General features: G+C 45.4%; 1 protein-coding gene across 2 annotated transcripts in view; it reads right to left on the bottom strand.

Moving 5' to 3' along the window:
* The window catches only part of LOC310888764 (CUGBP Elav-like family member 4), an 815,597-nt gene that overhangs the window by 20,522 nt on the left and 776,527 nt on the right, over positions 1-18,548 (bottom strand). Inside the window, exons 9-11 of one of the 2 annotated variants that reach the window (XM_083815832.1) lie at positions 14,627-14,692; positions 12,772-12,852; positions 6,069-6,212 (exon numbers count right to left, since the gene is read on the bottom strand). In XM_083815832.1, coding sequence (XP_083671958.1) covers positions 6,069-6,212; positions 12,772-12,852; positions 14,627-14,692 — 291 coding nt within the window. The remainder of the gene's footprint in view (positions 1-6,068; positions 6,213-12,771; positions 12,853-14,626; positions 14,693-18,548) is intronic. The other variant, XM_083815833.1, reaches the window with a different exon arrangement.

Raw genomic sequence — 18,548 nt, 5'->3', positions numbered from 1 at the left:
GAACTCTTCCTTCACTTTCTTACTCACACAACTCTTTCCTTATCACCTGGAGAACTGTCCCTTCCTCACTCTGTGGATCTGAAGTCTTAGAGCCTGGCTGCTTTGGATTATAATAATTATAATATTTGGAGCTAGCAAATATAAACTTCTGTATTTCTGTATTTTAATACACCTGGAAGATTGTTCCCATATTGTCTCAACTCAGGTGCTAAAATTAGTGGTTTCTTTCATTACACTCTGAACTTTGGCCTGAAACCCATAGCTATATGGCTATGGCAATATCATATTGTCCAGGGAACTGAAACAAAATTAATTGCCATAGATCATGCAAAACAAAGGACATAGTCTAATTCTGTGGGCTACAGAGAGAAAGTCTGGGGCAGAGATTTTTCTTAGGAAGTTTGAAATCAGGTTAAAGGTTAAAAGGAAAAAAATTGAATTTAATCATAGTACTGGTAATACTAGCAAGCAGAGCTCCATCTCTGTCCCAAGTGCTTTCTAATAATTCCTTTATCTGGTGAGAAAAAGGAAGTAACAGAGGGAAAAAAAAAAACACCAAACAAACCTCAAAACAAAAAAACCTTTGAGCTGATAAATAACTCTCCTCATCCGCGTATCTCAAATCCCCATGTAAAGGAATCAGTGTCCTGCTACAAGAGGGGGAAACAGAAGCACACAGATTGGTTAACCCGTCATCACCCAGATGGGACGGGAACATGGGGCTGGAATTTCTCACCAGTACATCACCTTACTCCTGGACATGTTCATTTCCTTGGATGAATTTAAGGACAGATTTTTTTTTTTATTATTTTTAAATTAAATGAGAAACTGCCAGCTTTTTCAGGATTTGTTGGAAGCACATTGCGAGCAGGTGCTGAGCAATATTTTTCTGATGTACCTCAGGGTCTGTTGTTCCACTCTCATGTCTTATGGAGTGCTGCCAATGCACTTTAGACCTGATGTGCAGTGCCCCTGGTCCTGGGGCCCTGCATAGCTTTGCCGATGCCCCAGTCTCTCGATGTTTCTGCTCTTTCTGTTTCAGCTTCCAAGCTGAAACTCTGCAGACTGTGATGACCTGCCTGCTGCCTTGCAACTCCCACCCTACCTTTCTGCCACCACGCTGCTGTCTTGAACTGCCACAATGTATTTTTAATAACACAACACAAGCTCTACCTATGTCTCAGCCCTTCTCCTGAGTTTCATCCCCTCCTGTGTCCAGTCCTCATTCCTTACCGCTTTTCTCACCTTTAATCTCGGTCACTTGGCTCACAAGATAGGAGCCAGAAAAAGTTGAGTAGGGAGTAGAAATATTTCACGGCGAGGGTAATTAACTACTATGACCCTCATCAAGTGGCATTTTCTTCTCTCTTTTGGCATCTTCAAAGAAGATTAGTTGTTTTGCCAAATTGGGGGGGCCATCAGCAACATTTGGGTGGACTCTACATGGTGCAGAGCTGCCCTTGCAGTGCCCACTTCTTGGTGTCATGCAGAGCTGGCACATCCAGGTGCTTGCTGCTCTTGGAAAGGGGAGGCTGGGGAATGAATTTCCAAGTGCACCAGTACAGCATTTCCTCTGGCTTTAATTTATCTACATCTTATCTGACACCTCAGGGTAATCATTTGGCCTCTGCTGTTCCATCCGCGTCCTCATTTTTCTAATTTCTGTCATGCCTTCCTAATTAATATTGCTCAAACCTATCCTTTTCTTTCTCTTCTCTGTTAAAACATTTTCTTAGAACATGGTTGTCTTTGCATTTCACTAGTTTAACGTCTTCAAATGCCTTCTTAAAGTGTGTTCTGTGTGACAACACTTAGTGCTGCTGAAATTACAACTGTATAGTAGCGTCATCCTACCCTACAGAGGGAGAATTAACCTTGTGTGGGCAGCACGAAGAGCAGCTCTTCTCACATTGACTACTTGCCTTAGCAGCTTTAATAGCATCATTTTAATCGAGTTTTCTTTTTGCCTTGTACACAAATTGGTCACAATAAACTTATCTGCATATCTGAGAGGGAAATTTTCAATAGAACCATTGTGATCAGCATACAGATATATTGTATGTCCTCTGACATTCAGTATATATACACATGAGCTTACACACATGCAGTGGGAAGTGCATGCCTTGCACAGAGACAAAATATAGACTCAGGGTCCTGCAGAAGCTGATGGTTAGGCTGTGACACATTGTGCCTCTGTGCAAGACATCCCAGATCAGTCTGCTCTGAGAATGGGAGTTGCTGTCTTCAAGGAAAGCCTTATTAAGTGTAATTTTTCCTCAAGTGAGACAACTCCTGCGGTGTCCCTGCCATTTCACTGAGAAAGGACAGCAAGGCCCAGTGAGGAGAAATGTGCTAAGTATAAAAGAAGCGGATGGGAAGAGGCTACAGATTGGGCCCTGAAGAGCTGTGAAGAGCTGGTGGGAGAGGAGAAAGACAGACAGAATGGTGAAGGGCTGTGAAAGTAAAATTAATAACTCTGAATCCAAGACGGTGGAAAGGGCAGTACCAGAGGAGAATCCCAAGGAGATGTTGATGTGGTCGGTGTGATGGAGGCTCAGGCCATGGGGATAGACAGGATGGTGATGAGTGCGAGGGAGAAAGAAGTGTGGCCTGTAGTGGGACATATTTCAGCTGCATCAGGATAGGGGGGAAAATAAAAGCCAGGGGCCTGAAAAAATGTAGTAAAAAAGGGAGGATTTGGGTCTAGACTGGATAAATGCAGCAAGAGGAAAGTCCCAGACAAAGATGCCTCCCAACTTCAATGACTGTTTTTCAGTGAGGTCAGGGTTGTGTCTCAGGCAGTCTTACACACTGCAGCAAGCAGACCTGCTATGGTAAACAACAGCCATATTTTGACCACTTTCACATTTTTTTTGCACAAGACTGGTGTTTGCTGTAGTCACCGTTCTGCACTGCTCACTGTCAAGCCAGGAGGCAGCCTTTGAACTGAGAAAGTCCAAGGCTTCATAACTGCAGTGTGGTTTCTTCAACACACACAGGTGCTAATGGGTCTCAGCAGGATGGTGGACCCTGGGAAACCGGGAGAAAGGCTTGTGGCTGGTCTTGTTTTCTCCCATAGTTGCCCCTACACAATCCTGCCAGCAGTGGCCAAAGGAGATAATGCATCCATCTTTGTGCTGGAAGCACAGGGGAGGTTCAGAACTGAACACAAAGGAATAAAAGTCTCTTTTTTTTTTTTTTTTTTTGAGATGCTGCTCTACCGACGCACTTTGGGCTGGCTACTTACTGGTAGTTCAATAGTGAGAAGAGCAGCAAATGAAGTATTTTCTCTTCCCGTGGAAGAAAAAAATGGTGACATTTTTCTCCATGGAATTTTTTGAGTTTGTCTAAAGAAGGACTTCTTGACAATTTCTCGACAACCTCGAGCTAGACTCTGTTATAGCAATTTACTTGGGATCTGCATAGCAGATACACTTTAAAAGGTCATATAATGGTGGAATATCTTTCTGCGGCCAGACAGAATTGTCCCCCCCAGGCTACCAGTTGGAGAGCTCTGGCTGGTTAAAAAAAAAAGGTGAAACAGAATGCAAATGCTATGTTTTTATATGATGAGTTTGGGGAAATGCTTAAGCAGAAAAGGAAAGAGTTTTCTTACTTTCAAAGTTAACAAAAATCCTTCTTTTCCTTTAGGAAAAAGTAATCTTTCCTTTTTTAAAAAAGCTGAGTTTCTGAACAAAGAATTATAATCAGTGCCAACTTCAGTGGACTTAGCACAACAAATGAAAGGCCTGATTATCTATAATAATGTCCACATTTTTACATTGCTCTGAAGTTGAAGGTCAGTGGGGTGGGAAGTTTTGAAGAGCAGTGTGACATACTTGTGATAATTAGCTACCTGTATGTCTGCTATTTCTGTCCTTGTGGAGGAGGTGTACATGGCAGTGTAAGTGTCTGAAACCAACAGTCACATCAGGCACTCAGCTCTATGGGAAACTTAGCTGAAGTCAGAGAAAACTGGGGCTTGATGCCTGGAACCCAAAACTGACTGGATATTGGTGTCTCAGAAGATAATGTAAGGTGACTAAAATCCATCAGCATTCTCTAGTTCCTGCTTTTGCTTGCCTGAGTTTACACATCCAAAGTGCACCTTCCTGCCTTCAGGCTGGAATACCCTACCATTGGTGTCGGAGGTTACTGCATCAAACAAGCTGTGGTTTAGGTTCTTCCAGTAAGACTCACAATAAGAAAAATTTCTGCTAAGATCCCTCAACCCCTGCTCAGCTATCAGCCACAACCTCACAGTACCTTGGAAACAGCAACAAAGCCAGCCCCATAACCCTGCCCTGCAAGCTAGATATGTGCTATTACCCTCATTAAGCCTTACAGCCAAAGAACCTTTGAGACAGGAGGATATGAGGTGAATCTCTATCCAGAAGATACTCTTCCTTACTGGACTTGGCTCCCACCTCGTTTCTTCTCCATTTACCTTTGCCCTTCCCCCTTGCCTGTATAAGGGGAGACAAGCTCAGTACTCCCCTAAATATTATTTATGATAGGAATAGCAGTTTCACTGCCAAAGGTCCACTTGTTGATATCCTTGGAGCATTAGTGTTCGATGTTACCTAGAGCTTTGCTGGTCTGCTTATTTTGTTATGAGCTTTTATACGGTTAAAGCTCTAAATTTCTCATTTGAACTTCCCAAGTTCTTCTTAACAAACTCTTTTGTTCTCTAATGCTCGAGAGTGCAGCAATCCCATGACTACTGGTGAAGGGATTGCTGTATCCCCTCACACTAGGGAGCAAAGCTTTTTCAATCAAAAAGCAGCCTGTTCAGACCCTCTGTGAATGGGCAGGAGAAACTGTGCACAGAGAAGGGGCACAATCTCTTGGAAGTACTGTCTGTCATGCACCATAGCTAGCAAGGAATGAGGTAAGAGTTTTGGGAGGTGGGCTGTCCATGAAGGGAATGGGGAAGGCAACATGGGAGGGAAGCATAGTGTGGAGACTGAGAGTGACTTTAAAATCAAATGAAATTCCAGCAAGTCTTAACTCTGGAAGTTTGCCTGAGAGACAGAGTCCAGATCAGATGCAAGTAACAGGAAAAGAAAAGCAATAGTTTGTCCCGTTGCAGTTCTCAGAGAAAGTTTGCAAAGAGCACTGGGTGGTGGAGAACCAGAAACTGCACATTCCAGCGGCGGGTGAGAGGAGATCCCCCATCCACCAAGTGGGATGGGACCTTTCTGGGGCTGCCAGAAGGGACCTTTCACAGCAGCACCTTTGCGAACAGGGGGATCCCACTGAGACATCACGCACACATCAGCACACCACTGATGGCAGGCTGAACCCTCCCTTTGTGGGTGCACCTTGGGGTGTCCCTGCCTGGTGGCCAACATGCAGCTGAAGCTGTGTTCTGCTCATGCTCCAGCTGGTGGAGTTGGGCCTGGAGCTGTGTGAGCACAGCGTTGCTTTCAGACCCAGCCTCTTAGCATGGCTTGTTGGCTGAGGCACAGGGTTAGCTGGGGCTATTTGTACATGCCGTGGTGCTGGCTCAGGTCTGGCGGGCTCAGAGCACGGCTGCCTGCAGTCTGCTGAGCAGCCATCCCTGCAGAAGACCAGGATTTCAGCTGATGGTGTTCAGCCCTTAGCCCTTTGCAGTTTAATGCATCACACACGCTAGAGAGCTGTCCCTCAAGCTCTGTCCTCCCTTCAACTCCACAACCTGTTTTTCCTTTCCCTTGGGTACAGAAATTCCCACTGCTGACTCCATCAGCAGTTCACCTACTCCCTGGCCCCCTCCATTTTGCTCCAGGTGCTTTAGTCTTTTCTGCACCCTCCCCACCTCCCCTTCCAAGGGGGGGTGTTTTCCACCCCACCAGCAGCAACTGCAGCACCCAGCTGCCAGTGAGATGCCAACCTTCACTTCTAAGCAGAGCACACAATTCTGAGCATGAGACAATTAGGAGAGAAAGAGGGAAGGGGAAAGTATCAACAGGAGTAAATCAAGAGAAATCATAAAGCTTAAGCAGAAAGAAAGCAGTTTGAAAGGTGAAGTATTCAGAGAAAGCCCTTTCCTGGATGAATCTAATTGTTTTGTTATCTTTACCCACCAAAGCATTTACTTTGGTTTGTCGCCCGATCCACAAACACTTTCGAGGAGATGACATTACCGAAAGGCAGGAACATCTGCATCAGCTCAACATCCCCAAACTCCTGGGGCAGATGGTAGATAAACAGGTTACAGCCCTCTGGTCCTGTCAAGAGAAAAAAAGAGCCATGAATGGAAATTAATAGGATATGAGAAGCACATGGTGGAGATTTACTTTGGTGTCCCCTCTCTCTGACAGCTGAAGGGTCACTGCAAGGAAGCAGTCTGCAGAGCCCAGACTGCATTAATGGGTCTTGGAGAAAGGCCTCCCTTTGTTCCTCTGCATGTCTGACTTTCCTCAGCTGGGAAAGAGTGGCTGTGGGATGTGTTTTCACAGGTTTTCTTGGCTCATCTGTTTATTTTTACCATTTTATCCTCTTTGGAAAACTGTATGCCTAGCAATGTGGCATCTGTCCTAATGACCCTTCCCTATTCTCCTATATTGGTCTTCAAAACACTTTCAGAGGAACAAAGAAAGCAGAAGACCGGGAGTTCAGAAAGCCACCCAGAGGTTATGCTAACCTTCCCAGGATAAACACCAGGATAAAACCTAGAGACAGAGGAATGCAAGAGCACATGTGGTCATGGAAAGAGAGAATGGAGGAATAAGAGCAAAAAGAATGAAAGATGCAGATCATAGTTTTTCTTTGTTCCCCATAATGTCATTTAATCTGTAGAGTATTAGGTGACCACCACTAACCCTTGCCTCTTCTCAATGTCTGCACACAGAAGTTTCATTATCTTTCTCATGTCTGTGGGAGGACTGTGATAACAAGTAGGAAGAGATGAAGAAACCCCCAGGCTTATTTTGGTTTTAGAATTTTACATTCAGCCTCCCCAGATTGACTCAGCCCAAAGACTCCCCCAAATCTCGACAGTTTGGTCACGCCCCCCCCAGTTCTACAGGGTTCTTCAAAAGAGATGATAGATGGATTCAAATCCAAAATACTAGACATCAGGACAGAAATTGCCTTTTTTTTTTTTTTTGCCTCAGTGCTGTAACGAACTTCAAAGGGTTACAGACTTCAGAGGGTGCTTGGAAAAATATCCAGAGAGGAGTCTTTCATTGGAATATGCAGTTTTGTTAAAGTTCAGACTCAGAACATGTTCTGTTGGAATCGAATTTTGGGGTAGAAGAGGGAGAATCTGCCTCTGGCTTAGAATGAAGCTTATCAATGTGACTTTTAAGTATAGTGTATAAATACATTGAGTAAAAATCCAGAGGGAACATTTGTGTCGAAGTGGTTTTGTTGGGAAAAAAAAAAAGCATTTAAACCACTTGCAGTGTCCACCAGCAGAAACCTGTATAATTTCAGGAGGCTGGGATTGTTTTTTTTCTTGGGATTATTTCCAAGGGTACTTCCAGCTGCTGCCCAGCTTTGCACTGACCTCCAAAGGTAACTCCAGCTCTGGTTTGCTCAGGGGGGTCAAGATGAAGGGGAATTAGTGCATGTTCCTTGTTGTGACAGTAAGAGGACAGAGAGAAATAGGAAGGGTGGAAGGAATACCAGGTAATACTCCTCCCACCCGGTCTCTGTGCCTACAACCCTGTGACCTGACTGAGCCAGTTTTCCCCCATTTATGGCTGGGGCACAGTGTGGGGAAGTAAAGGGTTTCTTAATACGCTCCTTTTCTTCATCAAGGCATAATTACGGTGTCATAACACAGCAAATTACAACTTTGCCTTTCCTGTTAGGGAGAGGAGTTAGCCTAGATGCTCCCACCTTTTATTAGCCATTACTCATCCCCCCGGCTGGCAGGAGAAGTACGTCGAAGTCAGGATTCTGACAGATGCCCATTTAAAGCTCATTAAAATTCCTGGGCCTCAGCGTGATTGAAGTCACAGGCTCTCCACATTTCCTTTTGGATTAATGGAAAATGAAGCCCTAATGAATATTTGCTAAGCACAATTTTCCCCACTAATTTGCTAAAAGGACTGTCACAAAGGAACATCTGATCCTTTGCATCTTGTGCATTTCCTAGAGGTCATGAAGATGGTGACAGGGTTTCTTCCAAATGGAGGGGATAGTGGGATGGTGGGATAATTAACTAATTAGGCACCCACTCATCTGCTTAACTAAATTACTTTTGAACCTCAGTGGCCCACAATCAGGTTCCCCTATTTCATGCCAAGCTTTTCATTCTTCCCCTCACCTCCTGTCTGCCTCCTCCTCAGTCTCCCAACTAAGCAACTATCCCTTCCCCAGTCCTTGCTGCAGTCCAGTTAGATGCAACGTGCAGTTACTGGCATAATAAACTAGATATGAAAGTCTGAAAGTGTTAAACAAACACCGACCCCCCCCTTAGGTGTCTGTTAGGGTTGAGAAAATTCTGCCCAGGAGAAGACCATGGTCCAGAATAGCAGGGAAAAATTCATTTCTTCATTTGAACGTGCCCCAGAGCACTTCTGCTGTGGGATTTGAGATCCACATTATTATAGAATGGGTAAAATTTTGGCTTTGCTGCAATTAGTGGCAAAATTCCCACTGACATCACCAGAGCCAGCAGTTTGCTCTGTAAAACTGGAAAATTCTTTCAAAAATGCCAGCTGCATTTCCTGGGGTCTTGGACGTGTTGTGCATGAGTAGGGATTCTGCCTGCATGTGCTGAGAAACACCTACTAAGGCATAAGGCAGATCAGAAGGCATGCAATTTCTTCAACACCAGGCTTAGAGGTTGGGCTTAAGGAAAAAACAACCCTTAGCTCACCTTGAGCTCAGCTTTGTCTCACTCACAGTGCTCGGAGACTGAGAGGAAGAGACCAGGAGGAACTGAAAGAGGAGAGACCATCCTCAAAGCCCAGTTCTGCTCTGAAATGTGGCTGTGAAACCCATGCTGTGGCTTCCCATACTGACTCAGATATTCAAGGCCAAACTCACTCCATTCCCAACTACAGAAGATTTTTGCTAATTTCCAATGCTGAAAACTCCACCTGCTACTGAGAAACAACCTGGGGTAGTTTGATGTTTTATCATTCTCACATATGAAAATTATGCTATTAGAATTTAACAAGAAATTTCTCGTTAACTCCATCTGTCCGTAAGTTACCTATCACAGTTAGATTCCTTGGTAAAGAATTCACAAAACAAGCTCTCTCTCAGCCCTTCTATTTTGTTTTTCCTTTATTCCTAGTCAAGCTAATCTAGGCAGTCCATGGTAGACCACACAGTTATGTGTATGGCCACTGCTTTTTACATATATGTATATTTTCGAGAAACTGAATGCAAGAGTTGTTCAGCTCAGAATGCTCTGAAGAGCTAAGTTATTTCTCAGTGCACGTAGCCAATGAGTTTAGAAGGGATCAGGATCACTGGAGCAAGATCCCTGTTGGTATGGCAAAACCTCAGTGAAAACTCTAACTGTCAAGAGAAAGGTCTTGTTTTGGACTGAGTTAATGGATTATTGGAGATCAGTAAACTTGGCAGTTCAGGGCTGAATACAGTACTAAAATTCTTTACTAAGCACTTCACTTTGGTTTTTGAAAGGGCTGTAAATCAGCTCAAAATCTAACCCTTGAGACACTTTATGAAAAGAGAATCAAGGTTCATTTCTACCCTGACACCTTCCATGGATTTAGGTTTTATTGCTTTAAGTAACAGATATTTCTGCTCATTAATACACTAGAAGCACAGATAGTCTTGGTTCAGACAAAGGGAAAGAAAAGTTGTAGAGAAACGCACAGTTTATGAATATTTTTTATATTACAGGCAAACCATGTTGGAAACACTTGTACGTGGGAGCACTGGAACACACGGCAAAGAGATCTGCTGTGGGTCCCTGTTTATTTGGGTTGGTTGGATCTGAGCTGCTAAGTCATTGCTCTGCCCATGCTCCTCACCCTCCAGATTGTTGATAATTACTTGGCTTGGGGACAGCAGCCGTCCCAACCTATCCTGGGTGTCCACTGTCTACATGAGTAAACTCCACATACCTGAGCTGAGATTAGCTATCTGTGATTGCATCCCCAGCACTGTGAATCAGTGTCATAAGGAGAGCCTATGACCAGAGAGCTCTTCCAACAGTAACTAAAAATGAGCTGTGCCATAAGGTTGTATGAATTTTTGCAGCCCTTTGGTTGGATGCACAGTAAGTGGCATATACACCTCACCTCTACAGCAAACACTCAGAGGCTGTAACTTCATTGCCTCTTCTGCATCTACTTGCTATTCAAGTCCTCAGCATGTTTGAGTGCAGGAGTCACAAGCCTGCATCACTTTATTTTAATGTGTGTTTCTGAGTTTCAGAAACTATGTCAAGATGAGTAATACCATACAAATTTGAAATTACCCCCAAGTTTTGCTTGGTTGACATAGTCTGAATCAAGACTTCACCTCTACCTTTGATTGTTGTCGTCTCTACCTTTGATCATTTTGGATCTGTTCCACCCTATGCACCCCATCCGCTGCCAGCAGCCTCAGCACTCATGTGGAAGCAATGACTAATCTCTATGGGAATGATGCAGCAGCCAAGCAGCTCTGGGCTTGTTATCCAACCAGGATACAGGAGCTGAGAGTTAGTATCGTTATTAACACTGTGATCATCTATGTTATTGTTGTGGTAGGGCTGGCTCATTAACAAAATTAATGTTCCCCAGGAAATTCTGACATGGGAAAAAAAATAATTCCAAATTAGATCGAAATGCCAACATTTCCAATTTTCTCACAAAATGAGATTTCTCCCTCAAAGTAATTCTAGGCCATCAGAATGTTTTAGTTTGATAATATAATCTTGATTCATTTCACTCTGTTACACTATATTAAAATATTAAATGTTATAATATATATATAATAGCACTTATAACATAGAATATACCTGAATCAGTGACCTAATAGAGGATAACAGCTGAAATATAAATTTTAAAATGAGGGTCTCTATACTAGGCTGAAGCATCTAACTTAAATGCGTCACTTAGGCAAGCAGTCTCCTCTTCTAGTCTTCCCCATGTAAAGGAAACATGAGGGACTCCTCTCTTCATTCAGGCAACCCTTTGGGTGCAAAGCATTACCTGACATGGATATATTCTCTTCAATGTTTTTATAAATGATGTTTTTATAAATGATTTGGATGTAGGACTAGAAGGTGTTTTGAGCAAATTTGCTGACAACGCCAAACTTGGAGGAGTTGTGGACTCGGCTGAGGGTGGAAAGGCCTTGCAGAGAGATCTGGACAGATTGGAGAGCTGGGCGATCACCAACCACATGAAGTTTAAGAAGAGCAAGTGCCGGGTCCTGCACCTGGGACGGGGCAACCCTGGCTATACGTACAGACTGGGCGACGAGACGCTGGAGAGCAGCCCCGCAAAGAGGGATCTGGGGGTTGTGGTGGATAGCAAGTTGAATATGAGCCAGCAGTGTACCCTGGCAGCCAGGAGGGCCAACCATATCCTGGGATGCATCAAGCACTGCATTGCTAGTCAGTTGAGGGAAGTGACTGTCCCTCTCTACTCTGCGCTGGTGCGGCCTCACCTCGAGTACTGTGTGCAGTTCTGGGCACCACAGTACAAAAAGGACATGAAACTGTTGGAGAGTGTCCAGAGGAGGGCGACGAAGATGGTGGAGGGCCTAGAGGGGAAGACATATGAGGAGCAGCTGAGGTCACTTGGCCTGTTCAGCCTGGAGAAGAGGAGGCTGAGGGGGGACCTCATCGCAGTCTACAGCTTCCTCGCGAGGGGGAGTGGAGAGGCAGGTGACCTATTCTCCATTATCACCAGTGATAGGTCTCGCGGGAATGGTGTTAAGCTGAGGCAGGGGAAGTTTAGGCTGGACATCAGGAAGAGGTTCTTCACCGAGAGGGTGGTCACACACTGGAACAGGCTCCCCAGGGAAGTAGTCACTGCACCAAGCCTGTCTGAATTTAAGAAGCGTTTGGACTGTGCACTTAGTCACATGGTCTAAACTTTTGGGCAGACCTGTGCGGTGCCAGGAGTTGGACTTGATGATCCTTATGGGTCCCTTCCAACTGGGGATATTCTATGATTCTATGATTCTATGATTCTATCTCCCAAAACATTTACATGCAATAAGGGTAGATTCACCTCTCCTTACTTTTCATGTCTCCAGTGCTGCCTGTCCTATAGACTACTTAACCCTGGCTCCTCTCACAGTCAATGTAAAGAAATAAATAGGTACCTTTGTTACATGATTCATCTCACCCTGATACAGATATTGCACTCTAAAATGGCTGATTTCTGTTTCCTGATTATTGAGGGAGGCTAAAAGGACTCTATCAGCTCCACTAAATAGCAGGTCTCTGAAATGACATTACTGGCTTCTAATGAAGGGCCACCAGTGCTTTGTTTCCTATTAAATTCTTTATTCCAATGCAGTTGTGGTTTTGATCCACATTCTTGTTGGCTGTCTTTAAAAACCCCCACTGGATGTTATTGCCTACTTTGCTACCAGGCCTTTCCATGGCCCATGCAAAACAGCGTGTTCCTGTCCCTGGGGGCTGAGAAGATAGATCTCAGCAGCTATTCCCCACAAGGATGTTCATGCATATTATAGTTAGTGCCAATGATGCCACATATGGAAATTGAGAAAAGAGTCAGTGGACCAGGGATTCGAAGCAATGGGGCGTTTAATGGATGTTCTCTAGGTATGTGAGAAGGGGAACCAATGTGGTGGGGATGGCATGCTGGGTCCAGCACGAACAGGCCATTCACTCACCTTCTCTCTGTTGCTGTGGGATCATGGGAGATGGCTGTGGGAATGCTTGGCTAATCTGGCCATAAGCAGCAGGATAAGCAGCTATAGGGGAGAGAAAGGGAGAGAAGAAAGGACAGATTTCAGTGCTGGGAAGCATGGAGCTTTCACACCAAACAATCACACCAAGCTGAAGGTGGACTTTCTCCCTGTATTTTAACCACCTCATACAGCCTGAGATGCAGTAGAAACATCACAGTGGTGCTCCAGGTGGTGGCACTTGGCCCTGAAGACCCAACCTCCCTTCAACATCCTAACAGTAGCACTGAGGACAGCCACGTGGTCTAAACGGGGGTCTCCACTAAGATCTCCCCCACCAGAGATGCGTAACCATCCCTGATGGTACCACAAGCACGCTCACTGACGAGCTCAGCACATTGATGCCCGTGTTGGCAGTCATGTGCAGCACCCATGCACGTTTCCCTGTGTAATCTCTTTTGCACTCTGACTAATTCACATGCTCATAGTAATAGTTCACACGTATTTCCTCTCTCTTACTGTAACCTTCATATGCACACACCCTGTATAGGCACACTCGTGCATACACTCTTAGATATATATATCCTTTCATGTCTACAAACACTTTCTCTTTCACACAGACACAGTGGAAACAGTGTGCGCCAATTAAACAATTTTCCCCACCTCAGCTCCCCCACCAAGCAGACAAGGGGAGCCATTCAGTACCACAGATGGTAGATGATGTGCCTTGCTGCTAAAAATACAGAGTATGGGTCGCCTGTGAGCCCAGAGAGAGGGGGATAGGGGCCATGTGTGTACAGAGGGGTTAATTAACAGCTCAAAGGGTTGAGCTGCTTCCCATCTATCAAACCTCACAAGCAATAAATGACAATAACTAAAACACTGGCAAATGAACCCCTACATGGAGAATTAAATTAAGTTTCCAGATACAGTGCTGACATGAGATAATAGCCATTCCTCAGCGGGAGCCCATGATTGCTCCAGTTACCACAGGAAATAATGACTTTGGGGTGGCAGCTTCCTCGCAACATTGGCCATGGACACCTCGCAAGGGGAGGCTGAACACGGCAGGGTCATGATCTGCACCAAGTCACTTTGGCTGGGGTCAGTCCATCAGCTGCAAAGGAGCAGCTCCATGTACAGGGCAACGTGAGAGTCAGCAGAAGCTGACCCACTGGAAGTTGTGAAGAAGCTGCTGAGGAACCAGGAGTACGTCTGCAGCTTCTAAGCAGGCCTCAGAGTAACTAGCTGGGATATGGTGTTAAGGCTGACTGCAGAGACGATAGCTTTTGGGGTGAGTGTGGTAGCCCCCGCTTCAGCAGCTGCACCTCCAGCCACACCAGAGCTAACCAGTGCTGAGGTGTCTCACGCATGGCCAACCTGCAAAGCATAGACATACCCTACAACATGGGGATGTGCAGACATCCCAAACCCTGCCAGGCACAGCAGGGTCTGACTGCCCATCTCCCCTACACACCACAGCACTCAGGAAACACCCAATTTTGTTGCTACAGAAAGTGGCCCCCAAACCAAGTGTCCTGATTTTCTACTTGTTCATTGTGCTAAGGAGACCCGACCCGGTCCTGTCAATGAAGCTGCACCAAGGTACAGGTCAGTGGGAGCCTTTCCCTGGTATTTTATGGTTGAAGATTGCCTCCTTAGGGGAAGAAGACCCTGGGTCTTTGTTTTCATGAGTAATGCAAATTTAATCTGAGGATCTGTGGCCCTGGTGTTCCTGTCTCAGCAAATACCTCCCTTCCCCCAGCCCCCTTAGGTGTGTTCAGAGATTAAAGGCTTTAGAGAAGAGAAAGGTTTATTGGGAGAAAGTGTTAATACTAACGACCTGCGTACTGCTGCACTCCAGCGTAGGCTTGCTGCAAGGGATCTGCTGCAGTGGGGCTCTGTGCTGTGGAGACAGAAGAGAGAGAAGGAATTAAGGGATTAAAACATGACAGATGGTCCCCCTTTCTCTTCCCTCATCGATGGGTGGTGTGGGACAGACAAACCCAGAGGCTGAAGGTTCCAGAGGAGAAGCAGCTTGCTCGCCCTACAGACAGTGTGGTGCAGACCCCCTATGATAACAGTCCCCCAGCTGCCCTGAGCGACTTCAGAGCAGAAGGCAGACAAACTTATCCTCTCCTTTCCTAAGTTTAAATTATAGAGACCACCTCTACTCATACAGATTTTTGGCGCTGCAGCAATCAACCCCCAAAAAGCCCTCATCTTAAGCCAGGACTGACGCTGTACTAGGTGCTGTGCACACTCAGATCTCAGTGATGGCTACAAGCGCATGAAACTTTCAATCAGAGCAGAAAACAACAGGGGCATAGAAGGAGGAAGGGGAAGAGAGCACTGGCTCTTTCTACCCTGACATCCCTTTGAAGGACCATGCTGCTGCCAGGCAGCCCCCTGCACGGGGAGGAGAGGCTGCTTGGAGGCGAGGGGGACACCACTTGTCTGCTCCAGGAGGATGCTGTGGATCTCTGTGTAAAGCATGCAATCCCTAGCTGGCTTCAAAGTGCATTTTTTCCTCTTTACAAGTGTGCATTCCTCCCCCTAAAACTGTTTATTTTTGTGAAACTTTGAAGTCTAGCTCAAATACAACCAAAGCTATTTAAGATTTTTTTTTCCCTTTCCCCTTTGGTTGATAGGGAGAGAAAGAGAGAGCAAGAGAGAGAGAGAGTGAAACGTGTTGGATAAGCTCTTTCTTTATCTGCAGCAATAAAATATTTAAAGCAAAGCTTGGCTGAACCTCCAGTCCAAATGTCACCTTGGCCCTAATATTTCACTTCTTGTTATGAGTTTAATTTATATTTATTCATGCTGCATAGTTCTACATTTATTCAGTCCCTCCAGCTTCATACTTTTAGGATGATCCCTTAGGGAACTGCTGCTTTCCCCCTCCTTCCCACCTTCTTCCCTCCTACAAGAGCAGAGGTGTAGCTGGAGGAAAGGGCTTGGAGGGTGCACCTGATGGGGACCTCTTGGAAGGAAATCTGCTGGTGCTGTTGACCTAGCCAAGGAGAGAGACTGGCTACATGCCAAAGTGCATGATGCAGTGGCAAACATGAGTGCTATGGACCCGGGGAACATGGACAAAGTGCTGTGTTACAGATGCAATTACAGATTTGATCCTTAATGGCAAAGATTACCATTGATAATGATGGCAGCTTGTAAGGTCTCCTAGTACATTTATCTCCCCAAGTGCAAAGATGAATGGTAAGACCAAAATTGGAGGGGAGAAACTCAATTAGCTGGCTAAGTCTTGGAGGCTCCTGTTGATTATGGGTATTACTGGATCATCGGGGTAGTCACAGGAAGAAACAGGTGGGATTGTAGTCTTAGGCTGGAAGTTGGCTGGTTGAATTGCTTTGGCAGGTGGGACCTTTGGCAGGCCCCACAGTATGCATGTGGAATGGAAAAGCACTGAATTACTGTAAAGATTTGCACCCCTTGAAAAGGGGCACGAGGAGAATTCCTTAAAACCTCTGGAGATCAGTGGAAGGCATAGTGGGGATGTAACGCTGTATTTTTAAAGTTTAGATGCTGCAGGAAACTGGAGGAAATGCTTGCAAAGTATAAAATCTGTTTTCCACTTACTCCTCCCTTCTTGAAGAAGGAAGTGACCAAAGTCTATTCTTTTTAACCTCTGTTCAAACCTGTTTTCCACTAAAAACAGGCTGTTGAGCATATTGCTCCAGAAGAAAACTGAATGGTTATGAAAGGCTGAGTGATACACCAGTTCCTGCGCTCCCATGGGAGAAAGGATCTTAATAACTTGGACCCCCCCAAACAGACCATGTGCCATCAAATAGAAGGCACATCCTGAGCAAGGTGAGAAAGGAGACGTGGTAGAGGGAGCAAATCTTTATAAGAGAATTATGGTCTTGCACTCTGAAGGAAAGGAGATGATCTACTGTGTCTGCCCCAAAGGTAACTGCCCTTTCTTGGTGGTACCCATCTGCTTATTGAGCTAGAAAAAGAAATTCTCTTTGCTGCTCAGGAGATACACTCGGCATTTCCTTTCTCTGCCCTGGGTTAGCCTAGCTGGAGCAGAAGGTCACACCTGTCAGAAACCAAAAATCAGCTTCCCAGGAGGGCATAGTGTAGGATGAGACACCAGCCCCCAAACTGGGCTGCTGGGGCTTACAGGCTGGTGCAGAGCACCTAGCTGATGTCCTGGGGCATTACAGCAGTATGGCTGGTGAACATTTCTTCCAAGGTGTCTGTGCTGACATTGCTCAATCTGCAGGCCATGCAGAAAGACACTGTTAAAGTTGAGGCTGGACTTGGGCATGTTGTTTCCTTCTCTGACATGCTGGCAATTAGCAATGACTGCCTCTTTGTTGATACATGGAGTTGTACCTATCCAACTGTGGGCCTTTTCTTTCTTCCTTGCCTTAGTTGGGCATGCATGGAAACTGCCCACTCTCCCATCTATACCTGAGTCTGTATCCTGCCCACAGGGTGCTACAATGACAAAATCCTCCAAAGAAGCTATTTTACCTCTGGCTTCTCAGGCCTGAGAGTGCAGGCTTTGCCTTTCCTTTTGGGAACCTGATACTTCTACTGATTTTGGTTTGGATCAGAATAAATTCTTTCTCACAATTAAACATCTTTCCCTGGACCCAGCTCTGGGCTTAGACCTTTAAAATGGATTAAATCGTGGTGGGGTTGATCACTTTCTCAGGGAGAATGGGTGTAAGCAGCTCCAGAAGCATCACACCATCTGGATGACGAAGATGATGTCCTGAGACAGTTGTTGTCTTTGTGCTAGTGCTAGAAACTGAATGGGACCTCCCAGCTCACTGGGGAGCTGCTCTCCTTACCCCATGTGAGGATATCTTGTCTCTCTTCAGAGCCATACTCTGCCCATCATAAGTAAGCCATTCAGTGTAGGTAATATGTGCTGAAAATCACCGTTCACCTTTAAGATTAAATATTAAAACTCGGCAAATGCTTTATTTAAAGGGTTTTGGAACAACAGGCATTTAAATGCAGCCTTTTTCCCTCCCACACAAAGCTTTTAGAGTTCATTATTTCCCTGAGCCTTCAGGACTTGCAGCAAGGGGAGTATCTAACTGGGAGTTTCTTTCTCAAGAGACTGTTTTGTGCCCCAGATTACAGAGAGAATTTCCTCCTGGCTCTCAGCACATGCAAGTCAATGGGATAACTCAACCCTTGATTTCAGTCAGCTTTGATCCAAGCTGGGAATCATTTACTCACAGGTAAAGAAGATGCAAGGTGTTTGTGGCTGGTCTGACACTCAGGACTGCAACAATGGCCCAAGAGTCCCTGGATGCTCTTGAAAAGGAGCAAGGCAAAAGCACCTCTGGGCTGTAGCACCAGACCCCATGGGGAGGCAGCAACCCCCAGTTCAGTGCTCTCTTTTATTCAGAGCCTCATACCCTACCTTGGCCATCTGGGAAAGGCAGTTGTGGTGATTCACCACCTACTTGGTGTTGTTTAAGAACCTGGGTGTTCTTAAAAATAAAAGTGATGACCTTTGCTCACTGAAAAATTCATCTTCCTTAGCTCCGAAGGCGTGTTTACTCAGCAAATGAAGATGTGACTTCAATACAGTGGATGTGCCCATGCTGGCCAACATGGCCTAGGAAGATGCAGGGACACAGGCTCCAGGGCTGGCTGGGTACCCTGGCATGAAGCCAGAGTAGCTTGGGCATCCATGAGCATAACCTCATGCTGCCACTCGCTGTGCCAGATGAATTAAACTTAGTGAAGGGCATAACCGCCTGTTCTCC

Source organism: Anser anser, assembly GCF_964211835.1.
Source record: "Anser anser genome assembly, chromosome: W".
Lineage (NCBI taxonomy): Eukaryota > Metazoa > Chordata > Aves > Anseriformes > Anatidae > Anser > Anser anser.
Note: the sequence above shows the minus strand (reverse complement) of the source record. Positions and strands in the feature narration are given on the sequence as shown.